General features: G+C 41.1%; 1 protein-coding gene and 2 long non-coding RNA genes across 3 annotated transcripts; all 3 read left to right on the forward strand.

The window, feature by feature from the left end:
- The first annotated feature begins 367 nt into the window (after nt 1-367).
- Nucleotides 368-10,449, forward strand: LOC130914329 (uncharacterized). Its single transcript, XR_009062882.1, has 3 exons — nt 368-607; nt 7,961-8,833; nt 8,907-10,449. It is a non-coding gene; the product is annotated as an uncharacterized LOC130914329 (long non-coding RNA).
- Nucleotides 10,450-17,936: 7,487 nt separating this feature from the next.
- On the forward strand, nt 17,937-20,853 carry LOC130915358 (uncharacterized protein K02A2.6-like). The gene has a single exon (XM_057835316.1). The coding sequence runs from the start codon at nt 17,937-17,939 to the stop codon at nt 20,637-20,639; it is 2,703 nt and encodes a 900-aa protein (XP_057691299.1). The 3' UTR covers nt 20,640-20,853.
- Nucleotides 20,854-22,421: 1,568 nt separating this feature from the next.
- LOC130914982 (uncharacterized) lies at nt 22,422-24,519 on the forward strand. The gene is made up of 4 exons (XR_009063033.1): nt 22,422-22,765; nt 23,181-23,204; nt 23,387-23,538; nt 23,772-24,519. It is a non-coding gene; the product is annotated as an uncharacterized LOC130914982 (long non-coding RNA).
- Nucleotides 24,520-26,935: the final 2,416 nt, after the last annotated feature.

The raw sequence follows: 26,935 nt of genomic DNA on the forward strand, positions 1-26,935 counted from the left end.
TGACGGACAAGGGGGCGGAACCATACAGCGAGCACGTGATTTTGTGACGTCGGTGGGTAGGGTCTATAGCATACCCCAGCGGAAACCTGTTGGTAAATGTTAAAAACGGTTGTTACAGACATCTATTAAGAATATTAGCGTATATGTTAAAAACGGTTGTTACATACAGATTTATTAAGAATGTCCAATGTATAAATATGCTTCTTATGTTGAATTTAAAAACAAAGTACACATTTTATTGTGTATTTAAATATTCAAAAATGTGTATGCGAATGGTTGAATTTTTTTATTGCCCATTTGGACTTCATGTAATTTTGGAGGCCATTTCTTTTGTTACGTACATATGTATATCTATATATATTTGTAAAAAAAATGACTTTTCTTTTGTTGTGGAGTAAAAACGGCTTGTAGCTCAACTTGTGTCCTCTACTCTGTCATCACAGATAGTCACACTACAAGCCCAATTGGTTCACCTAATTTGCCCTCTGAACCCCAGAGGAGCAACATAGGCATTGTTGGCCGAGATGTCCAGAATGTGGTAAAACAGGCACATCAGCCATCTTTGTGGCCGCCGGCGTTATGAATAGGAGCCACATCCCTGCAAAAAGTACACGCACACAAAACATCAGATGACATGACAGCTTTGATAAACACTGTGACAAAGACAAAACCTTTGCTTACCTGGTCATAGCGTTCCACAACTCCTTTGGATCTATTATAATCCACAATGATTTTTTTCCCCCCAATGTCCTCTGCCTCTTTGTGTACAGTGCTCAGCAGAAGAACATTTTCCCTTTTTTGGGGATACATGACACAAGAACCAGGTCCCTTGTGAAGCAAAAGAGGCTTGAGTAGAGCTCTCTTCCTCCGGTTTGAGTAATTTCTGCAGGAAGCTCCGGCTTGTTCCTCCTGATAGTCCCAACAAGGGCAATTCTCCTTTTTTTGGGTTCATTTGCCAGGGGGATTGATGTAAAAAGTTGTCAGTGGTGATGGATGACCATTCAGAGAGTCACTCAGTCCAAGCACAACGTGCATTCACACGTTTGATCCATGAGTGCCCCCTGGAGGCTTGCCTGTGTAAATCTACAGCTTCCAGGCATACGCAGTTTTGACGTCGCAAAGGACCCAAATTTTCAGTCCGTACTCGAAGGCATGTACTGTTTGAACCCGCAACGCCCCCGAAATGAAATCAGCTGTTCATCCACGCAGACTTCGCGGCCGGGGTAGAACATTTTTTGCAGACGGAAGTTCCAACTCCTCCATAAGTCCACGATAGGTAACAGCTTGTCTGCATGATGACGTTGTGGTCTTCTTAGTTTGTCATCAAACCGCAACATACGGTTTATGTCACAAAATATACGCAGGTACATGGCATCTGAAAACATTGCACGTCCGGTTTGGCGACTCCATAAACTTTGCGTTGCCTCATGCCTCGAGCAATACACTCCCAGCCAATATCAAAAGTCCAATGTATGCACGTAGCTCTTGCACGGTAGGAGTACACCATTTAGTAACGGTCCTGTGCCCTTGCAGGTTTGTCATTTGGACAACTTTCTCAAGCATCTCTTGGTTAAAGAACAATCCAAAAGCTGACTCGATGTCGCTTACCCTGGCTATAACGTACATTGTAGCTCCGGGTTCTGGAATCATAGGGGCGACAAAATGCCCCGCCACATCGTGGCTCGAATGCCAGATCATATTATTTTTTGAAATCCAAACCTGGTCATCGATGCCCTGCTGCTCGCCGTCGGATTGCTGTAGATCCTCTCAATCTTCGTCCTCTTCAGAGTCCGAAGACTCTTGGTCGTCAATATGGAGAAAACTCACCGGAAGATTGCTCTTCTGGCGTTTCCAATTCATATTCTCTTTCATCATCATCACTGCTATCCATCACATCATCACTGCTTTCCAAAATTGCCGCATGGGCTTCCTCTTCGCCATTGCTCCTATGTGTACTGTAGTGGGTGGTTACTCGCGAGTTATATGCCGAGTCCTTGACCAATCGGGGGATCAGAAATTCAAGTTCAAAATAGAACACTATTAACAGATCAGAGTTTGAGATTCAAACAACGTGACTTATGCATCCCTTGAAAGCTGAGCCAGCATTTCCGCCGATCTCGCATTCAAAAATAGAGAAGTGCATGCTTTTACAATTAAAAAACTACTATTTTCAAAGGAGAATTTTTTTTTTTTTCTGGGGGGAAAGGAATTTACCAGCAACACCCACACATACACACACGCCTCGAGTAGCAATCCAGACCATATTTCCTGCAGAAATATAAACCGGCTTGCAGCCCAATGCAACGGAGCATAATCATTTGTTAATATCTAGCACCCTATAATGATGTAGGGGTGTAAACACTCTCAACACACATTTTTGCCATGCACACGTCATTTGAGCCTAAATTGAAGCGATTTATGTGGTAATCGTGGGAAATGCATTTTTACACATCAGGTTTACAGTATATTAAAAATACGAATTATAATGGGTGTCTACGCTGGCATTTTGGTAGATTTGCTATGTTTCAGCATCAAATTTATTAAACCCCAGCATCAAATTTATTAAACCCCAGCAGCAAAGGGTTAGAAAGGTCAGCATGGTGACATTTTGAAGTTCAGCACATTTTAGACACGTCCGAGGACATTTTAACCCCGAGTGTTTTTTGAAATGCTTTGCCTTTGATTGAACAAAATATTTAGGGAACATTTAGCGAATTGACCACAATGGTAGACAATACCGCATAAGTGATATGTGCCCTGCCCATACGCACCATGCAATTTGGCTAGCTAACAACAGTGCAGCGAAGTTCAGAGACAAAAATGCTAAATGCTAACCCTTCATCATAGCTAAAGGAACGGACAGTGATACTACCCTTATCAAGCTAATGTAAAAAATAAAATAAATGCGGTACTTTTCAAATGGAATGGCTGTCGTAGTATGTGCAAACAGAAGAACAAGCAGTGAAACTGAGTGAGATTTTTTTCTGTTGTTTTTCTTTTTATACCTGCCCTGTACACACTGCAAACTAGTCAAATAATTTTCTCCATCTTGTTTTGAGTGTTAATGACTAGTTAACAAATTAATTAGTGATGCATGATAATACATTTTTTAACCGATAATTTCCCCCTCATTCCAACCGATAACCGATAATGTCAAGCCGATAATTCTATTAAAAGATTTATGTAAAATTTTAAAGTATCACAAAAGAGAATATTACTGTGCAAAAATATCATTTATTGCTCTTTTTTTTCAACATAAAATATGAACAAGTTGTCAAGTCAAACATCTAAATAATGACATTGTCTGACATTGTGTAATGGTAAACTTTTGGCAACAATTACTTACAGAGTAAATACCTAAGTTGCACAAAAATGCCTTTAAAAGTAAGCTATTTCTAACATAACATCAATACACTGCCAAACACACCTCCTTAAAACTAGTCAGTTTTAAGTGTAAATCTATTGGCAATAAGTGAAATTATCTGCCATCGCTTCAAGTGTATTTCTCTCAGATTTCTTGGAAGAAAAATAGCTAGCTGAAAATAATCTTAACAGCCTTGTTTTAAGCAATACATTATTATACTTAATCCTAAAAAAAAAAAAAAAAAACTTGGAAGAAGGAAAGATTTTGAATAATATTTGCGACTACAGAATATTGATTTAAGAATTTGATTATTGACTGTGACTGTAATTTAGCAGAGAAATAAGTTAAATAATTTGAAAAGTGCTTGTGTTATATGCTTTGTTGCACACTGTAAAAATGATTAACTCAAAAGAGCGAGATGTCATGTACCCATTCTGCAGCGCTTTGTTTACATTTGCGGCTTTCACGACATTTGCTTTACAGCAGCTAAACTGCTACACGGCAGTACTATTTGGACGGAGTTGGAGCTCGCATCCGCGTGCGTGTTGTTTTGTGCCTGAGTTTTGTTAAGCCGAAAATAAAGGCAGCGTTACAAAGTCATCTGACCGCTCTTCATTTTACATACTGAATGCATTATTGACTGGCTGACTTCGTTTTCTCCATGTTTAAATTATCATCTAAGCACTGTGCCGTCATGATAAGCTTGCTTACTGGACATCACTTTTTCATGAAGAATGGTGGTCGTATAAACTGCATTATTTTTTTTATCCAGGGCTTTGGTTCTCTGGTCATTTAGGTAAAAAAAAAGAAAAAAAACTCGTTTCGTCTCGGCGGCAGCTACGTTCGTACCGGATAATCCGCCCGCTCCGGCCGGTTCGCCGTGGTGTATTTGGGTCCTGGCTCTGTTCGCACGCCGTGGGGGAACGCTCGAGAAACCGGGGTGTTCGCCGGAGGTCCCGAGGCCCGCCCCGCCCCGTCTATGGCGAGGCGGCGGCAGCCTGCCAGACCGGCCAGAGCGGCGGGCTCCGTCGGAAGACGGCTACTTGCCGACTATCGGTCTCTAGTCGTGCCGGTGTTTAGCCTTAGATGCAAATTTACCACCCGCCTTGGGCTGCATTCCCAAACAGCCCGACTCTGTATCGTCACAAGCCCTGCAGTTTAACTTAGTTAGTGTTTACAATAGCTTTAGCATTCCCGCTAGCAGCAGCCTCGTATTCGTTCCAAAAAACTTTGTGATGCAGTTTTAAATGGCTGCTGGGTTAGTGGTTTTGAATGAGGACGCTTTCTTTCTGCCTCGTGGAACTTCTACGGTACATGTTTCGCAGATGGAGAGAGCGTCGTTTTTTTAGTAACAGCCACCATAATATTCAACTAGTTCTTGTCGTGTAACTCCGCCTCCTCAACCCCTCCTCCCTCAGGGGCTTCAGAGAGGGGAGGGGTTGAGGAGGCGGCGTGCTGAATTCTTCGGTTGCGCACATTTGGAGGCTAAATCAAGTATATAATTATCAGATTGCATTATCGGTTGAATTTTCTTATTATCTGGATTATCTGTGTGACGTCATAATTGCCATTATCGGCCGATAATTATCGTTTATCTTTAAAATTAATGCGTCAGATTATTCCACTGACCTTAAATCAATATAACTATTTGTTCTTGTTAAACCCATACATCTACAATTGTCAATTTTCACCTAAATCAAGAAAAAATTGCATACAAATAATGTTTTGCACAATAGCTTTTCTTGAATTAAGAACATTTCTGACCTTTCAAAGCTTTTTAAAGATTACCATAAATACACCAATTTATTGCTTAACATAAGTATACTGTAGTATACTTTTATATTGTATTGTATATTTATATAATGTACCCCCATTATGGTTGTTCATTTTGTTTTATTTATTAACTCACCCATGCCAAAACTGGACCTTACCCAGGCCAAAGCAGGACTCTCACATATACCATAGTACAGGGGTCCCCATCTCCCGGGCCGCGGACCGGTACCGCATTTGCTACCGGGCCGTACAGAAATAATAATTTAATAACGACCGCATTCTGGCAGAATTAACCCTGTGCCCCTGCTTAACACATCAATATCCCTGTCTACTGTAGATATAATACTATGGGATAGATTAGAATGTCGTCATAGCAATCCATTGATTGGACTGCTAGCAGTACATCTTCTTTGTGTATATAATATATCTATGTGCGCTTGTCCTCGATAATAACGTATTGCTAGGCCGTGGGCGCAGCAGCAGCACATTTGATCCCGGAAATAATTAGCACCCACACGAGCGAAGATGACTGGAAAACAGACGTCTTTGGATATATTTTTACGGCGAAAAGGGCACCTGACGAGCCTACAACCTCGAAGACCCATGAACTGCGAAGGAGTGGATTCGTGACCCGTTTGTGAATAAACCGAGTAATTCGAGCATGTCTGTGCAACAGTAAGATCAACTTGTAGAGATCGCAACTGACAGCGACCTTATTAAATGTACATTTGAGACAACAAATCTACTGAGGTTCTGGATTAAAGTCATTCTGGAATATCCTGACATCGCTACAAGAACATTGAAAACCTTGCTACAATTTCCAACATCGTATCTTTGTGAAGCGGGCTTCTTAATTAATGTTTAACAACAAGGCGAAGTCGTTAATAGTGAGATCGGTGTGAAGTTGTTGTGTGCAGCTTACTTGGCAGGATGTATCTGAGGAGAACTTTTCTACAAGTCCTTCCATGATCAAACGTAAGTTAATATTCCTTTCTTTCAAGAAAGTTTGTAGTGTTTACTTTGGAATCGCTGCATTTGCGCATTTTGCGGCTATGTTTAACGTTACGCGCACGCGCAGAACCGCATCGTTGCAATTTATGTCAGGTTGCAAAATTTGTCAAAACACCGGTCCGTGAAAAAAAGACCCAAATAACACCGGTCCGTGGTGCAAAAAAGGTTGGCATAGTACACATATCATGAACAACACAATTTTGGTCTTTTTTATTTTTTTTTTATTTTAAGTGGGCCAAATCAATTATATTTAAAGTAAAATAGGGAAAATTGCTGCTGTAATTTCATTCTTTCAATAAGCCATGTAACTTGCCAAGATCCGAGGTTTTGAACAGGCGTCATACTGGTGTGTGGCCACCGTTTACACATCTGATGTTGCTTACCGTGGTCGGCAGTGTGCTCAGGGAGCTAGTGTGTCTGCTCAGACACATGAAAAATTAGAGGGGACATTGCTCACGACACATCAGCGGACGGAAAATTTGTATGGTAAGTGCTTTATTCAAAGTTATAATCGCAAGTTATTCAATCGAGCATTAATAAAATGGCCGGTGTATTCAAGTGATCTGCCATGTTTGCAAGTCAAGTAATTCAAAATTTGTTGCATAACAACATATGGAGGGAGAAAGAATTTATTCTGTGTTGCAGTAAATGTTTCAATGTTTGAATACTATCATTCAAACTGAGCCCCTCCTCCTTGTGTTTGTGTATTTATGTCACTTTGCCTTAATAGTTGCCTTGATTGCACAGATGGGTGAGCCTGGGACCAGGTGCCGCCAATCATCGTCAGCAGCTTACTTAAACCGGTCCTTGGCGTCACATTGCTGCCAGATCAACAACTATGTGACTTTCAGCTAACAAAGAATCTTCTAATCCTAATACTGAGCTCATTTTTGTGTTTTTCCCCTCCTGTACTGCTTGCCTGGATAAACACATGCCTGCCCGTTTACCTGTTCTATCACTAAACTGCCCACTGGATTCTACGGACACTATCAAACACTCCCTGTCGTTGTCAGTTAATTAGGTCCCACGTTACCCCAGAACCTTAAATACAATATGTTGTTTACAGTCTAAAAATGGTTCATCTTTAATGTGGGGTTGGTTGTTCCAATTAAAATATTTTGTGAAAAAACAGTGTTGTATTGTTGTAGTATTTTGGATTAATATGTTAGCATTTGTTTTTGAATTTTTTTATCCATCACTGTATCTTTTATCTGTAAATAATATTATTCATTATATACAAAACCATTCCTTTTTAAATGATCTCTTAATAATTGTAATAATTCAAGGTCAGGTCTTCTAGGGCAGTGTTTTTAACCTTTTCTGAGTCACGGTACATTTTTACATTACAAAAAATCTTGCAGCACACCCTAAACCAAAAATGTTCCAAAATTAATTTCTCAACAGTATATTAATTGTAAACTAATTTCTCAGTATTTATACTTAGTCAGTGTAAAACCTGTTTAGATGCACACAAAGCTGATATCCTGGCAGGAATCTTTTTCAACAGCTCGCCGTCTGTTTATATATTTTATCTAGCACTTAGGCTTGAAAAGCTCAGAATTATCAGACAGGGGACGTTAGCAACGTTTTTAACCGCATCAGGGCCTAGCATGGTATAAACACTTACCGAACAATCAAACCTATCAGTAACCTCTATAGAAGAGCAATATTCATCCTTGACTGTACTTTTTAGTTGTGCTAAGGGGATTAGAAATGAGACCATTAAGATATAGTAGCATGTTTTAAGTTAGAATGTTTTTAGCCTGTGCTGGTTTACTCAAAATCTCTTATTTATTCTATGTTCATTTTCAGGACTTTTTGCATTTATAACCTTTTTGAAGAGGGATACACAACAAACATTTTCAATGTCTGTGATATACTAAACAAAGATGATAAACCCATCGCTTGCCTCAGCGAGCTGAAGCCAGGACAAGAAGTACTTGCAAGATGGTTTGACAGCAAGTTCTACAATGCCACAGTTAACTTAATTGGAACAGCTGACAAGCCTGTGGATACCAAGAAGGACATGAAAAAAAAAAAGAGATACAGCTGCTCAGATTCTACAACCTTCCATCCCCTCTTCAAACAGGCCAGTCCACCTCTGCACAGGATTACCCAAATACTATGGATACAATGCCATCCAGCCTCCCCCTGCTGAGTCATCTCTACCTGTCCAGCCACAGCACCAACTTCCAGTTTCCCAGTCATAGCCACATATGCCTCAATATTACCTGCATTCACCTATCCAGTCAATCCACCTGTATGCATCCACTCTGTCTTCAGTCCCATATTGTTCAAGCCTTTTGGACTATTCAAAGCATCATCAACCTCACATGGCACTGTCCACACCTTTTAGAGCTAACACAACAGCAGCCTGTGTTGGCATTTTGGATCAGCAAAGACTTCCACCAGCTCTTACTGTCGAAGAAAGCTTAATCAAAATGTTGCACAGTCCTAATCCACATTAACAACCTGCAGTTCTTAGGAAACTAAAGCCAGGCTAGTACATCTGAACAAAGACTTCTTCAAGCAGATACTTTAATCATTGCGCGAGATCCAATTTCAGAATGTAGAGAACCATGTTTCGATTTGTCTGAATCAACAAAAGACCGATCCTGGGAGACATGCAAGGCAGAGGTGGAAAATTTTGTGGAGAATTCCAAACTGCAGGATGTGCTGTCAGGTGTAAGTTCATTTTATCTCTGTTTCAATGATTTTTAAAATTTCACACTATTTCTTTTTTTTCTGTTTTCCTAAGGTACCCAATTGCTATCCCGTACCGTACACACAAGCACTGTAAAAAGTTTTCTAATGAAAATAATGTGGGCAATAATCCAGTGTTTTTGAAGTGTTGTTCATCATAAAATGGTAATTATGTTTAACATTGGCGGGTGTGCGGCCGGAGTGCATCAATCTCAGCGACAACGGCTGAATCTGCAAGGTCCCGCCCTGCAGTGGCAGCAGCACAGCCGCTGCAGGTGGGCGACAGCCGTAGCTGCGAGCATTTGCAAATGAGCCCTGCACAAGATCCCGCGCCAATGTCAGCAAGGCTCCGATGACCCAAATAGCCAAACGGCTATTAAATTTTACTCGTGTAACCGATGTGCAAAATGGCTGACTGAAAATTTGGAATTTTCAAATGTATACTGCCTGGGTTTTTATGTATATTGTGAGTGTTTCCAATTGTTTCGGGTCCAAAGATTTTCTAGTGTGTTGCCTGAACTTTGGTGAATTCAAGGAGGGGAGGATGTAACCGATGTGTAAAATGGTTAAAAGTAATTTTCACCAAAGTTCGTTTTTTTTATAAATTGCATTTTTCAAAAAACAGCTTTTTAACATTTATGAGAATTGTTATAGGAAGTACTATTATTTATTTTCATTTAATTTATCCTACATGACCTTTGACTTCGTGGTGATGTCACTTCCTCCTGTGGTCACGCTCTCTTCAGTTGTTAACGAGACTGCAGAGAGGCAGGTACGATATGAAGTTGCTCTTTTGTTTGTTGTGCTAGGTGCAAAAGACACTAAATAAGAAAGTTGAGCTCGCTTTTCAATGTAGCATAGTTTGTTCAGAGAGTATTTGTGTTTCATATAACTGTGGTACAGCGAGTGTAATGCTCTTTTTAAGACATTAAAGCCGACGAAGCTGGAGTTAATACTCATGGTCCCGCCACATTCTTTTTCCTTTGAAGGTGTGCATGAGGGCTTCAGCCAGAGAGGTCGCTGTATTCATTTTTATTTTTTTTTATCAGATGGCTGTGTGTCAATAAACTCCTTCTGTCTGGCAATAAAGCGACCTCCTCCTGTCATCATTTGTCAACACAACACAACGCAGAAGTTTTATCTAGCCAGAGGTCAGTACTAGACCGGCTACACTCGTACCACAGACCGGACATCATCCCACACCACCGTCCGACAATGTGACGTGGAATTTTGACTGACAACATGCGAGCGGGCCATTAAGTCCCTAAAACGGAAGTGCGGGCAGTTCCAGGAGGAATTTGTCCAATTGAAGGAGAGCCGAACTGAAGCGGCGTCACCCGACGCAGATGTGTCAGCAGCGTCAGCTTCGTCAGCCGGGGCAATCTTGCCTAAAAAAACTCTTACGAGCAAGATTTTCCCAACGATCGGGCCTCAAACCAAAAGACGCCGATCGTATATGTTACGAGCTGAAGCGTTCCATGTCCAACTTGCACAGGACCCTGTACGCCCACCGCCAGATGGTCCTGCTGGCTTGGGAACGAAGAATCTCGCTGGCTTTGTTTTGTTGTCTTATCGACTCTGCCTACTGCTTAGGTTGCTATGTGTATTTTTGTATTTAACCCTTGAGAGTTGAAGGACGCGCCGGCGCGTCCTCAGCGCACGTCGTCTTTGAAGCGCCCTCACGTTTTAATTACGTCACCCACGTGCCGTTGGTTGGTCTCGTTTTAAAGTGCGGAAGTTGCGGTTTACTGTCATTATTTGAAGTCAGTCGACCAACTAAAACGTGAGATATTGTCATTTAAGTTTTATAGTTTTATTGTCCTCTCAAAAAAACATTGAAACGCTGCATGGATCATTTGTTTATGTCTATATTTCGATCATTTCTTTTCCTTTTTCAAAACGGAAGCTCCATGAAAAAAAACACAAATCAAACTAACCCTTTCGAAGTCACAGTGGAAGCACAAAATGCGTTTTTTTTTAATAAATATAACTGCCGTGCGAGGTTCCACCGAACGAGAGGGAGGAGTGTTCCGAAGCAGCGAGGTGGCGAGCGACGGCCGTTTGGATGAGCGAGCGACTTTGTGTGACTTTGAGAATGAACGAAAAACTAAACTTAGCGCAAGCAATTGTGCTTTTTGATCAACTTGAGGAAAAGGATGGTCTAAATTCGTCATCATCGTCTTCTTCGGAAGAGTCCTCGAGTGAAGATAGTGACAAATTTGAACACGTGAGTGACGCCATCGACGAGCAGAGGTAAGCCAACTCACTTTTTTTTTTTTTATGCTGAAAAAGTTTCTTTTGAAAGTTTCTTTTCATATTGCAAGACAAAGTTAATTTTGATGCAGTAAAGTGTGTTTGTGTATATAATAATAAAATGTGCATATCAGATCAAAGTCGTATGTGCACTGTGTGTATCCCAGGCAGGAATTTATAATTTGTGGTGTTGTTCTTTCTATATGAAGATTAGGGATGTAGCACATATTCATCATATTCTTTCTATTATCATACATATAGATTTCCATTATTATTTATTGCTGTATATATTTTTACTTTATACTTTATTATTTTCATAAATACTGACTTTTTTTCATGTACATTTATAGTGACAATGAAAAATTGACATTCACTGCCCGAATGGAAAGAGGACGAGGGAGAAGGGGTCATCACGGAAGAGCGATGAGATGTCAGCGGAGGAGAGGCTGGAGAAGTCAGCGCGGCAGAAGCCGATCACCACTGGCTCAGCCTGCACCTGTGCCATGGAGCACAGAACAAGACACAGACACTGCCCAACAGTGCAGCCGGTTCACACCCCAGAGACCACCAGGACCTCAGGTGAATCGTGATCATGCATACACCCCAAAAGAACTTTTTGACCTGTTCTTCACCTCATCGACAATGATGAATATGTGCAAACACACAAACCAGTATGGCAGAGTCCGAAAAGAGATTGGGAAAAAGTTTGTGTGGACAGACACTACAGTGGAGGAGCTTGAAAAATTTATTGGACTCCTCTTGTACATGTCTTTGGTTTCACTTCCAACTGTGCAAGATTATTGGAAGGCAAGGAATTCCAGGACGAAACTGCTTTTCGGAGTGGCATGCCTGAAAAAAATGTAACTTTTTTATTGTAAATATTTTTGAAAATACTTTTTTTCCAATGTTTTATATATATATATATCCCCCCCCCCACACACACACACACACACAATCAGTCTTCTCGATTTGTGTATATAAATGTGTGTTCACGAAGCTTGATTGTGTGTACATAGTTTTCATCAGGTGATGGGGCCGCAATACCTAAACTCATAAAGAGATGGCCTCTAAACACTTTTTGTGTTAGATGGTATATATTTTTTCACTGTTCTTCACTGTTTGGTCTGCTGTATATAACCTGTTTTGACTGGAGCATGTATAAAAGCAAAAAACTCCTATGACTATACCTGTTGTGTATGTTGAATTGTCAAATATAAGACTATTTATTCTAAATGTTTTTGGTTGAATGTTCATCCTAACATGTTGAATAAATATTATAAAGTTTCAAAACGGTTCGTTACGCATGTTTGGTTGTCAATTGGACATCAATATTAAAAATTTTCACTAAACGATTTTGGAATTTTTGGTCTTTTTGGGCCCAAAATGATTATTTATAATTGGTCAGTGAAGGAAACAACAGTTTGGACATGAAGTTTAAGGTGTGACAAAAAAAGGGACCAAACCAGGCCATCGTAGACAATTCTGTCTTTGAAATATAAAGGCAACTTCAAAGACATGCAAAATTAGACAAAATAGGCCCAGACCTTAAAGGGTTAATAAACCATTGAACGCTTCCCTCCATTGTTTTTTGCTTTGAAGTACAACCTTGTTTCCGCAGTAGCGGAGCCTAAGGGCCCAAGTACACCAGATGCATGATCGTTGCGGTTCCGGTCCTGCTCAGTGTTGACTGCGTGCCACGCAGTACGTCAAAAACAGGCAAATCATATCGGCTGCGCACGGCTGCAGTCCGCCAACTCCGTTCCCTCTTGAACGCTCGCGTGATCACGCGCTAATGTGCCATTTAAAACTACGAAAAACTATACTCATCAGAGAAGCAGAGAGAGAGAGAGCACATTTAATCTTTGCATATTGATATTTTAGTTATGTCTGTCTCTTAATTACAGATTGACTGCATCATGTTGAGATCAGGGCTCCGTGTGTGGGGAGAAGGGGGGCAGGCCCTATTATGCCCTTGGTTGTGTCGGTGGGTTTATATCTTCGTGCACATTTAAAATTTATGGCACATAACATCTCAGAGCTTTTATAAACAACTGTTAAATAATCTGTCATATTTATAAAATGAATAGCGAATTATATACTACACGAACTAAAAAACGGCGTACTTGGAATTGGTGTCTCAACACTGCAGACTCCTGTGCCCAGCGCAAACTGTTGGTTTTTCTATGAAAAGTCAAGTAAAATGTAGGAAAGAAAGATAAACGTCTTGAATAGACCACCTGGTCGAAACTTGCGGGTGTCTCTTTATTCTCTTTCGTACTTTTCCCCCTCGAATCTGTATACAAATAGACATTGTGTGTGCGCCGGGCACGAGAATTTCTGCAGTGGGACCACTTCTAGATACGCTTTTTTTTTTTTTTTTTTTTCGCTCAAAGTTGTCAGCACGTCGTGTGTTTGATATCGTTGCCAGAAAAACACACATAATAGGACACCCTGCAGCTTCGCTTATAATGCTGTCCTTATAATAACGATCTGCTGCATCGTATATCACTTTGTGACTTTCCACCTCCATGATGAAACGTTCTTCGTCCATGTTTGCTGGTGTTTGAACCGTGAATAAGCAACTGGGCTGTTACGTCCAGGCCCAGCTCCACCCATTTTGTCGGATGCGTGTCCAGCAAAAATAGAAAATAGCCTATACCATCCGGCGGGCTGCGGCACATCGGAGATAGTCCGCAGGCAATCCGGAGCACTGACGTGGCCGGTATACGTTGAACAATAGAATATAATGGGAACGGATTGGCTCCGGCGCTATTTTTTTACCAGAGTCGGACCGGAACCGCAACGATCATGCATCTGGTGTACTTGGGCCCTAACATCGGGTACAAAATAAACCACACATTTCCAAAAATGGACGATGGACTCTCTTCCTCGGTTCTACTATCACGGACACATTGTGTTATTCCTTTTCAGCCAGCGAGCTCGTGTATTTTTGTTTGTGGGGCAGCGGCGGGGAGAGGCTCGCTCTCTCCCCTCACCCCAGGCCCCGCCAAGTAGGAAGGCGGCCGCGGTGTGCACGGAAGCTTCCTGCGCGGGCCCGGGTGGAGCCGTCAGGGGTGCAGTTTTTACACCCAAAATGTTCGCCTTTTTCTTACAAGGGGATGCTCAGCAGGCATTATTGTGACACGTTTCTGCCGATTTATCCAGTATATTATTGTGTCTTTGTTTTTTGTGGTCCCAATAACAATTTGATCGATTGAAAGACCTTTTCAGTATGGGTATTAATATGGAAATACTATTTCCTTTTTTTTTTTTTTTTTTTAACGGCGTTTATAGTGATGAGTCGTTCGCAAACGAGCCGGCTCCTAATAGGAGCCAACTTTTTTCTTCTGTTTTTTTCCCCTTCGGTTAAGGCCGCACGTGATTGGTCAAGATCCGTGGTAGAAGAGGGAGGGGAGGGGTTAGATACATATCTATAAATAATATATACTGTATATAATATACTTAGTTATATGGTTTCTCTTAATGCCAATCTTCGCTAAAGACTAGCTAAAACGTTTACCTAGATGCTGCTTTTTTCTTTTTGTTTTACAAATTTTAATTTATAATTCGTTGTGTGGTAATCATAGCTTACTTACGTTGTTTTACTGTAAATAGTCATAAGCTTATAAATATACACAGCGATTGGAACTTTTTGTTGACCTTGTTTTGAGATGGGTCTTTGTTTTTGTACTTTATAATTTATTTTTTTGTTGTACTCCCATGTTGAGTATGTTCAGAAGAATATAAAGCCATATAAAAAATGATATACTGTTTATTTTTTACATTAGTAATTCATTTTACACATAATTTTACATTATTTTTGGAAGTAAATTAATTTAAGCAACCAAAAAACTGAGGAGCCGAGCCAAAAGAACCAGCTCTCTAAAAAGAGCCGGAATTTCCATCACTAGACCATTGTGGCTGTTCTTCACTTCAATGAAAACGCCCATCAAGCCAACAGCTTAACCCGAGAGGAGTGGGGATTTATAGCATCCACTTCCCAAAGTCAAAAGAAGGTGGCCATATTGTGCGCAGATTGGAGAACCCCACATTTGGTATATAAACGTATTACAAATCCTGTCAATTGAACTCATTGGTGTAAATTTCTGGGTGTCATCTTAATGTATAAACCTTGGGATACTTTATTACAGGATACAATGTCAAGTGTTCGTGTTTTTAAAATTTGTCCCATTTTTGCTTACCGTAATTTCCCGAATATAACGCGCACTTTCCCCCCCCTCAAAATCAACTTGTAAAATCATGGTGCGCATTATAAACGGGTACATGGATGGAGACAGAAATATATATATATATATATATATATATATAAACACATTTTTTTTTTTTATTGATACGGCCATGTTGTGTTAAAGAAACGTATGTGGCGACCCGTTGCCGACCATCACGGTACGTGACGTCACCATTTTGTTTCGGTAATACTTCACTCTAATCGGCTGAATGATTTCGTCTGTGTTAAATTCTGCTTTTTTCACTCTTCATTAAGCAAAGAATTTAGTTTCTTAAACTCATTTGAGTCAATGTTTATTGCAGCTCCGCAACTTGGACCATAACAAACGTAAGCACACAGACTTCCTGTGTCTGTTAACTATATCTGTCCCTCGGTAAACTCAAACCCAAATAACAATAGTTCCTATTGTTACTGTTGTGTCGACAGTGATGAGCTCTTACGGATTTCCGACTTACGGTAAAATGAAAATGAGACCGTATCAATCCATGGAAGAAACATTTATTCATCATGATGAAAGGAGCAAGTTATACAGCAGCCTTTAAAAGAAAATTCACACCTGTTTTATTTTCTCCTAGATTCTGGTAAGTTGGAGAAGTTGTCAAATCATATTAATACCGTAAATATTGTCACTTTATGGTAATGTTTTGAACTACCAATGTGCTATGCTTGTGCTGTGTTTCACCAGTTAGTAAAATGACATTTCTGTATCTGTACACGAGCTCTGTTTTCTTGTATTTTTCTATTTATTGGTGCTAAAATTTAGGGTGCGCGTTATAATTTGTACAATAATTTCCCCTAGATTTTACAAGTAAATTTGGGGTGCGCATTATACACGGGTGCGCCTTATATTCAGGATATTACGGTAATTGACATTTGCAAGATAAAATGGATTTCATGTGGAATTATCACTGTGCGTGTGGTACATAGTTGGTGTATTTGTCAGTAATGTTTGCTTCCCCCGTTATCAGATTATGTTCGTGAGCTGTTGTCGGCGGTGGAGAGGCTGGTGCAGGACGTCAGTGACATAGAGCCGGCTGAACTGGAGGCGATACCGGCTGTGCCCGAGGCCGGGTGGTTACCCCTCCGCAGCAGCCGTCGGCAACCTGACAAAGAACAGGCAGTCTGGGATCATGTCACACGTTTTAATGTGCCATGATTGAGCTTGTTCAAGACCTTTAATTTTGTATAATTGTGTTCACCGGTTCTTACATTGTCATCTTTCCAAAAATATGAGTATGTGAGCTACTTTTGTATTTTTAAGGTATATACGGTTCGAACCCTTTGTTCGTATATATAAAATATGATGGCACAGTTGAATTCTTCTAAAAACATTTTGTATATTTTGCTACATCTTGTCTTGAGCTTGATATAGTAGCGACTCAGTTATTTACTTGTATCAGCTTGTCAGCAGTAAGTATCCTATAACGCCCTTGCATTTGTCATATTTCCATATTCCATTCAGCATAATACTTATGTCATGGAAATATCATGTGTATGGCAGTTCGTAAATGTGACATATTTATGTCACACTGCTGTTGTCATAGTGTGCACTTCCTGTGGGTGTGGTATCACAGTATAAAAAGGAATCTCTGTTATGTCTCTGTGACACATATGATGAGAAGCACACTGAATAAAGAAGTGTTGTTCCATTCAAGTCTCGGCCTTACATGTACTTAGATCAGGGAAGTACATAACAAAAGTGGCGACGAGGATGGGATGTCAGGGTGTGACCCAGTAACACCCTGACTTCCCGTCCACGCAGAGAGATTCCGATTTCACAGGAGAAATCAGGAAGAGGGGGAATCTATCACTATGTTCGTAGCGGCGCTGCGGAAGGTGGCTGAACATTGTGAGTTTGGTGATGTTTTAGAAGACACATTAAGAGACAGATTGGTATGTGGACTGAGAAACGAAGCAACACAAAAGAAGTTACTCTCAGAAAGTGGACTGACATTAAAGAAAGCCTTTGATGTAAGCGTGGCTATGGAAATGGCTTCAAAGGAGGCTCAACAACTGAACATTGCGAGCAGAATACACCAAGTGGCAAGTACCCAAAGCAATGTTGCTGGTCCCTGTTTTAGGTGCGGTAAAACAGGGCACCTTTCCTCCACCTGCTGGTGCAAAGAAATGAACTGTCATCATTCTGGGAAGAAGGGTCATGTTGAGCGTGCCTGTCGGAAAAAAACAAGCACAGACAAAGATAAGGAAATGAATGACAAGAAGAAAACAAAGAAATATGTCAAAGCGGTAGAGAGTGCCTCTACTTCCGAAGATGAAAGTGACGTGCACACCGTGCATGTAATGAGCGTGGACGGGAAGTCAGGGTGTTACTGGGTCACACCAAAGTTAGAGGGTCACCCAGTCAAAATGCAAATAGATACTGGATCACAGGCATCGCTTGTGTCTTATCAAGTCTATAAACAGTGTTTGAGACACCTTCCATTAAGACCGTCAGACACTGTGTTCAAAGCGTACACTGGACACAAAGTGCACATGAAAGGAATGACTGACATTACTGTGCAATGCAAGGATCAAACTGCTAAACCTCCAGTGTATGTCACAAAAGGGAATTTTGCTTCCATAATGGGACGACTGTGGATTAATGCACTTCGTGTAAATTGGCTAGAAGTTCGGCAGCAGTCAGACGGTTCTTCACAACTACAAGTCATCCTGGACAAGAATGAAGAGGTTTTCCGTGAGGCTAGGACAGTGCAGTATGCTATTCGTGACAAAGTCGAGGCTGACCTGGATGCGTTGGTCAAAAGTGGTGTTTTGGAACCAGTCAACACCAGCGAATGGGCGACACCAATTGTGCCGGTTCCGAAAAAGAATGGCGGAATTCGCACATGTGCCGATTTTAAAGTGACTTTGAATCCGGTGCTTTGTGTGGAGCAGTACCCACTTCCATTGATCGATGATTTGTTTGCAGGTCTGAGCGGTGGTCAAAAATTCAGCAAAATTGACCTCAACCAAGCTTATCTGCAGATGCATGTGGATGAAGAATCACGGGAGTGGCTGACAATTAACACGCACAAGGGACTTTTCAGATATTGCAGATTACCTTTTGGCATCACATCTGCTCCTGCTCTGTTTCAACGGGCTATGGATCAAATTTTGAGTGAATTGCCAGGAGTACAATGTTACTTGGATGACATTCTCTGCACCGGTGCCGACGAGGAGCATCTTCGCAACCTGGATGCTGTCTTAAAAAGGCTAAGGCAGTATGGTCTTCGAGTGCGCAAGGATAAATGTGAATTTTTGAGACCATCGGTGGAGTATCTCGGGCATGTGATAGACCACGAAGGACTACTCAAGGCTCCATCAAAGACAAAGGCAATTGTGGATGCAACCGCCCCAGAAAATGTGAGTCAGCTTAGATCTTTTTTAGGTCTATTGAACTATTATAGACGGTTTATTCCCAATTTGGCATCACTTCTTAAACCATTGCATGAGCTGTTGTGCAAAGATGTAAAATGGAAATGGACGAATGAGTGTAACAAAGCTTTTCGAAATGCAAAAAACGCCCTGATTTCATCAGAGGTTCTCACTCATTTCAACCCTTCATATCCAATACAGCTGGCATGTGATGCTTCACCCTATGGGGTGGGTTCTGTCATCTCCCACGTGTTCCCGAACGGAGATGAAAGACCAATTGCTTTCGCATCGAGAACACTTAACAAAGCAGAGTCAAACTATGCTCAATTGGAACGAGAAGCATTGAGCATTATTTTTGGTGTGAGGAAGTTCCACCAATATTTGTATGGAAGGAAGTTTACTCTGTTAAAGGATCACAGACCACTGACAACGATTTTGGGACCTCTTGCAGGAATCCCTTCACTGGCTGCTGCACGTCTTCAGAGGTGGGCTTTGTTGTTATCAGCTCACTCATACGACATCAAGTATCGTAAATCTGATTTGCATTGCAATGCTGATGGACTTTCGAGGTTGCCGCTTCCTGTCACAAAACATGAACCTACCTCAGTGGACATATTCTATTTCCGAAATGTTGAACATGCACCAATTTCAGCGTCGCAAGTGAAACGTGCAACTCGGAACGACCCCGACCTGTCAGTCGTCATGGACATGGTCATTAAAGGACAAACCAAGTGTGAGAACACCGCTCTCAAACCTTTTTTGGATAGGAGGTGGGAACTTTCTGTTCAATCGGGTTGTTTGCTGTGGGGGAGGAGAGTGATTGTGCCACAGTCATTGCGTGCTAAAATGCTTGCGCAACTGCATGCAGGTCACAGTGGTATTGTTAAAATGAAAGAAATGGCGAGAAGTTATTTTTGGTGGCCAGGATTAGATAAACAGATCGAAGAGACGGTAAAAAGTTGTTCATCTTGCCAGAAGATTGCTATCGATGCCCATAGTAAGTGGCCAGAGGTAGCTATCATGAAATCAACCACATCGGAAAAGGCAATTGAGAAGTTAGGGGAGATGTTTAGTCGTTTCGGAGCCCCTGCACAACTCGTCTCAGACAACGGGCCCCAATTTGTGTCAAAAGAAATGGTTGAATTCCTGCAAGCCAATGGGGTTCAACACATTAAGTCGGCTCCCTATCACCCGGCAACCAATGGCTTGGCAGAGAGGTTTGTGCAGACCCTCAAACATGCTCTCAAAGCATCACAAGTGCAAAGTACACTCCATCAGAGACTACACGAATTTCTCCTCAAATACCGAACATCTGTGCATGCAACTACCAAAGTATCGCCTGCGAGCCTCATGTTTTCTCGAGAGATACGAACTGGCATGGGTCTTCTGAAACCACCAACCCTGAGCGAGATTGTTCAAATGGATCAACGGAAGCAAGTCAAGTACAGAGACCTGCATTCCAAGAACCGAGTTTTTGCACCTGGTGACTCTGTTCTGGCCCGGAGTTACCAGAGTAAGGAAAAGTGGGCCCCTGCCACCATCATTGCTCAAACTGGGCCTGTTTCCTACACCGTTCAGACAGCTGATGGTGTTTGGCGTCGCCATGTGGATCAATTGTTGGGAACACCAGACACTACTCCAGAACTGTCTATTGATTGTGATGATACTGGCAGTGTAACTATACCAGAAATGTCTAGCTTACCGGATGTGCCAAAAATACCAGAAATGTCTAGCTTACCGGATGTGTCAAACCCAAACAATCCCGCTGTAATGGTGTCTAATTCAACCAATGCACAAACGGAACCTGAAACGGTATCGGAACCTGTTTCCACAAGTGGGAAATCGGAAGTGACTGTTGAATGTCGTTATCCTGCACGCGACAGGCGACCACCTGATAGATTGGATTTATAAGTAATGAGGGGAAAACAGGAGGTATTTTTGTGTTTATTTCTGGGACATGTTATGTAAGGGGGGAGGAGATGTGACATATTAATGTCACACTGCTGTTGCTATAGTGTGCACTTCCTGTGGGTGTGGTATCACAGTATAAAAAGGAATCTCTGTTATGTCTCTGTGACATATATGATGAGAAGCACACTGAATAAAGAAGTGTTGTTCCATTCAAGTCTCGGCCTTACATGTACTTAGATCAGGGAAGTACATAACAGTAAATAATATGTAATAAGACTAACCTGCACCAACCACTGAGGCTGGCATCAATACATATACAAAGAAAATCTTGCAAAAATATTGAAGTTGAGATATTCTTTTAAAAATCACATCAGGATAACTGTATAAGGAAACAACTAAAATATTTTATTAAACTGTGGCGGTTTTAGGGAGGATTTGATGGTTTGAATCCAACAAAGTCTGGTGATGGGAAAGTTGTCCTGATCTTATTAACCACACAGGCTGGTAGAGGAACCCTGAGCCTCCGCCCCAGGAACTAATACACCCAACGCACAAACTGACAATAAGCTGTGTACCATTTCCAGCTGAAAGAAGCATAGAATGGGGTCATTCATTTCCCTTTCCAACGGAAAACCAGCACAGTAATGCAAACCGTTATTTTACATTGTAATTTGTGAGACAACCCTAGTTTGTAACCTAAATGACTGGCAATCAGGTTGGTTTATGAAACACTAGCCACGTTTACATGCTGACTTTTATTCATACCGATTCAAATCATTCCGAATGGAAATTTCACATCAGCTGTTTACATGTGACTGCCTTTATTCCGAAAGGACGTTTGACAACTGCCGTCTGACATGCGCAGATTAATCAAAACAAAGCGTCACGTTGCAAAACATGGAGATCGATCGTCAGATCAGCTGCTGTTTTAACTTTTCGAGTGGAAACAAAACTTCAGAATGATACGCCGTTCATTTAAAAAGTTGTGTGGGTGCGCTGTGCGTGTGGTTGGAAGCCATGTTGCAAGTGACGTTACCTCGTCAGTACGGAGCATGCGCAGAAAGAACGCAACCAGACACCATTCCGCTTCCCTGTTTACATGATATAATTTTACTTCTAATCGGTTTGGGAAAAGGAATATTGCACCCCTGTGAATCGGAATGAAATTCCATTCGGTTTGGGCCTGTTCATTCCGAATGAGGTGTTTATATGGAACACATTTATTCGGTTTGAACAAATATTCCGATTTGTAATTGGAATATCTGGCTCCATGTAAACGTGGCAACTGATTGGTGCACATATATTTATGACACATACTCGTTTCCTGACTTGTCCTAATAGTTTTGCCCGTAGGCATAGTAGGCTGTCTGAAGAACATCTGTGTTCAGGCAGAGGGGCTGAAATCCAGGGTGCTGGGTGATACACTGGACCCCAGCACCTTCCATCTTCTCTCGGACTCGCTCCTGTTCACCACAGCAAACACACTCGTCCATGGTGGGCATCACTGCACAGTATTCACATGAACACCTTCAGAAAAATAAAAAATGACATTTTAAATTTAAATGCGGAAAATGGCGTGAGTAGTGAAAGACTTCTTGTAAGAAAAATGTAGGAAAATAAAATTCCCAGGTGTCCACAAATAAAATTAACAAATAACAATGAAAATGTCTTACTATATAAAATGAACAGATATATGTGAATAAAACAGAATATACCTAAACAGTTTTAGTTTTCGGCTACTCACTATGCAGTGTTGCCCAGTCTGCTCTAGTTATCCTGGGAATTGGGCTTAGTGTCGTCTGTCGCTGCTTTCTGATCCAAATCTTCCAAATATGGCTCAAACCTATATGGCTGTATGTCGCATACTTCCTCTGGATCGACAATAGTATTAAAAAATCCACATTTTAACCAGAATCGCTGGAAAATGGTTGGGGCCGAACGGTAGTGATGGTGAGTTGAAGCCCAGTGTCATATATTTAGAGAGTTGCGACACTCCCATAGGGATCCATTATACGATTTTACTTCCGGGTACTTCCGGGTTATGGAGCCTTGGATAGTTACAAACATTGCATTTGACAGGGCGGAAACCATTAATTTGAACGGCAGGCTGTCAAGTATATTCGGAGGTAAGTTGATTAAAAACCGACCTCATTTGAATTTTCAACTGTCTGTATTTTACCAGAGGTGCTTTATGATGTATATGTTGAGCTTTATTTGTATGTGCATGGCGTAATTATATATATATTTTGTCTTGGTTGACGAGGGATTCTCTTACTTTTAAAGTTGGCTACGCTAACTGGGAACGTAAATTCGGAGGAAAGTTGATTAAAAACAGACTTCTTTTGAATTTTCAACCGTCTGTATTTTATTAGAGGTGCTTTATGATGTATATGTTGAGCTTTATTTGTATGTGCATGGCGTAATTATATATTTTGTCTCGGTTGACGAGTGATTCTTATTTTTAAAGCTGGCTATACTAACTGGGAATGTATCGCCAGTGATATATTGATTAAGTAATTATCTCTTTAAAATCTCTTTCAGAGGCCCTTTGTGACATACTTATCTGTGAGTATTGGAAGACAACCGGCTTTTATGTGCTTGTTAGCGCGATTTTGTAAAGTTAATGCATGGCAACCTGTTTTCTTAATATTGAAATCTTTGATGTATATGTATGTCTGTACACACACACACACACACACCTATATATGTATGTGTGTGTGTGTACACACATTTTCTTTCTATTTCAGTCAGCACTTCTGCCTTCAGCCTCAGCATCTCAAACACTTCGTCCAAAATCCCAGGCTCCATCTTTACATGCTGCATCCTCCTTTGCAGCGTGCGGATGTTGGGCAGTGGAATCTGCATTTGCTGGAGGGCTTTATAACCAGTAGTGCCAGCGGTAAATCGTATTTGAATTGCTTTTTGAATGGTTTTTTTCCCCCATCGAATTCCCCTCTTTTGCAGTCCCAGGGATTGAATTTGGTCTCTTGTAAAGATTTGCCTGAATTTATGATCTAATAATTTGTTCTTCTTCATTTGAAAATTATTTTTTTGTTTGTTTTTTAAGAGCTCTCTCTGCTCTCCTTCTCAGTATTTTCTCCCTTGTAAGTTCCTTCATTAATTCTTCCACAGTTGCCATTTTGCCTGACAGCGTGGTCCCTGGCGCATCTGGGCCTAGTGTTGTGGTGCCACCGCTGGTTCCTGATTGGTCGGCACCCGGCTCATCCACCCCTGGATCACCTGGCCTGGATACGTCATTGTCATTGTGCTCACTTTCGCCCAACCTTCCCACCTCAATTTCTCCCTGAATATCTGTAACAATAACAAGGCATTCTTAATTTTATATGCAGTCAGTGTTTTTACATTTGCACCTATTGTCATCTCCAAAGTAAGGGTACACTACACTCCTAAAGGGAAAAAAAAAATAACGGACATTACTGTTACATGAATCAAATCATCTGCCACAATCAGAAACTGCTATGGCATTGCCATGTGTCAACAGTCTGGTGATATCATGGAGTTGGTTCTGCTTTGCTGTTGTATCCACCAGAAATGTTTAGTTATAGGTGAAAATTAAATGCATAAATAAAGCTAAATTATGAAGTAACTAACAATGAAGTAGATCGAAATTTTGTGTGTAAATCCCAGGACAATTCCTGACCTCTTGTATTTGAAGCTGAATGTATTAATATGATAAATGGAAAAACTACACTCCTAATAAGATAATTACTTGAATTACTTGACATGGGAAATGTTGTTGACAGCTGGTCTGTATCATACCCAAGTTTAACCTGGTGCAATATGTATGGTCCGTTTGAATTTTGGTTGGAGGCACACTCCTAAAGGGAAGTTTCCTCCTCTTTGGCTTTGAACGATGAATGAAAATGGTTGGGACAGCATCTGGCCTCAATTTTAATGTGTGCCCTACTTTAGTTGGCGTAAACTGGTCCTCCTCAAAGTGTTCCTGATGTTTGGTTCACAAGATCAGTTTCCATTCTACTTAAAATTATTTTTTTTTTTAAAAAGTCATAAAACTGTGACTTACATTACAGAGTTTATAGTTGTTGCTGGCCCCCTTCAATTTCAGATTTTTACGGCTGACCATTGCCAGCCATCGTTTCTGCCGGTCTTTGTCCTTCGGGAAACCATACATTCGGTAGCCCTTTTCGGATCGATTGGTGCATCCAAAAGCTGCACAACCAACCATCACGATCTCTAAAATGTTAGGTGTGAACAGTGAATCATGACACCAATTTTATCTATTTAATAAAAAATAAATATTACTGTAATATTACCCTTTGATAAAGAAAATATTTAATAAGTTATGTAATATATTACCACAGGTAAGTGTATTGAGAAAATCTGGGAATTCTCTGGAAAAATAGTATTCTAGTTGTGGGGGGGGGGGAATCCATCTTGCATTTCAATGTATAAGTTGATTTCCAATGCTATTGCTAACACAAACATGAAACTCCAAGACATGGGAACTTTCCCTTCTGTGTAACAGTTTACATAGTTTTCAGTTGTTGCCTTACCACTCCAAATGTAAAACTAGCATTTATAAACACTATAGTGCAATGACATAATCAAACAAGTACTTAAAATACGTGATTTTATCCATTTTTACCATAAATGGAGCAATCACCGCTATCTGGTTCATGGAATACTATTACAGCGCTGCTTGTGTTTGTAACTATACACGCCTACGTGAGGCACGTGACCACCCGCGGCGACATGAGAGAGTGTCGCAACTCTCTAAATATATGGCACTGTTGAAGCCTAATGAGGCATTTCACCACTTGAGCCAATTGGTTCTAGAAAGGGTTCATTTCTCGGAGCTTCATGTGTCCACGGAACCACCTACTGACTAAGTGTATAATCAGTCATTTGTCTCCCAACCACATGAGTGATTTGTTAATATTTGTGAGTGTGTCTGTTGGGAAGGTATTATTTAGCAACATATTGTCTGACCAAATCCACAATGTAGGGGGCAGTACCCCCTGAATCAAAAAGGGGAAAAAAAGGACCTATACATATAAAACAAAAATGTACACAGACATAAACAGTACCTCAGAGTGATAAAAATATATATGATGTCTCCTGCAGGTCAGCAGTGCCAAGCAGCTCCCCAAAAATCTACTTACGTTTATATGAATAATTTGTTGTATGAAACTTTGAGGCCAGTAAGAGGAGTGGCCACAAACAGTCACTGTCACTCATGAAGTAAAACCTACAGTATATGTATATATTTTTAATGTAGTCTGTGTATGTGTGAAAATAATTTCATAAATGGCATTATCATAATGTGGCAGGGTGTGCAATGTTATTTTTACTGATAATGCGTATGTAGCCGTTGTTGCATGGATCCGGGCTGCACAACGCAATCCGTACCCTTACCCAGGACAGAACTCGAACCCACTCTCACGACGCGTCCAGCACGGCAGGCGGATGCTCTGACCACCAAGCCAGGAGCCTGGGCTACCCCCTTTACCTGCCAGCGCTTCCACATGAAGAATGGGATGTTTCGACACAATGGACTTGTGTGAACCCGTTAGACGTTATCAGAGAGAACAGTAAATGTGTTCAAGTAACATGAAAAAGGTTACTGATGATCTTATGCAATTTGGACGTTGTTGTAGCGACAGGATGGTGGGGATTTTCAATCTGTTTTATTAAAAAAAAATATTTTTTCCACAGAGAGAATATTGTCTTTCTTGCTGGCTTCATACTAGTATCAGCTACTGCACCCTTCTCTCAACTCAAACTTTTCACTCTCCAAACTCTCACCTGATCACAACACTCCATCTAAAGGCCCAAGTACACTGCATGCGTGATCGTTGCGTTTCCGGTCCGACTCCGGTAAAAAATAGCGCCGGAGCCAATCCGTTCCCATTATATCCTATTGTTCAACGTATACCGGCCGCGTCAGTGCTCCGGCTTGACTGCGAACCACCTCCGGCGTGCCGCATGCCCGCCGGATGGTATAGGCTATTTTCTATTTTTGCCGGACACGCATCCGGCAAAATGGGCGGAGCTGGGCCTGGACGTAACAACCCAGGTGCCTAATCACGGTTTAAACACGAGCGAAGATGGATGATGAGCGCTTCATCATGGAGGTGGAAACCCACAAAATCATTTATGATGCAGCAGATCCTTTCTATAAGGACAATATAAAAAAGGAAGCTGCAAGGTGTCCTATTATGTGTGTTTTTCTGTCCTGATGTCATCATGATGCAGTCATGTCTGTCTCTTAATTCCAGATTAACTAAAATATCAATATGCAAAGAAAATATGTG

This window comes from Corythoichthys intestinalis, chromosome 4, assembly GCF_030265065.1.
Source record: "Corythoichthys intestinalis isolate RoL2023-P3 chromosome 4, ASM3026506v1, whole genome shotgun sequence".
Classification (NCBI taxonomy): Eukaryota; Metazoa; Chordata; class Actinopteri; order Syngnathiformes; family Syngnathidae; genus Corythoichthys; species Corythoichthys intestinalis.

Excerpts from the sequence above, each read along its gene's own strand:
- LOC130915358 (XM_057835316.1), top strand. The coding sequence starts at position 17,937 with ATGGGACGACTGTGGATTAATGCACTTCGTGTAAATTGGCTAGAAGTT.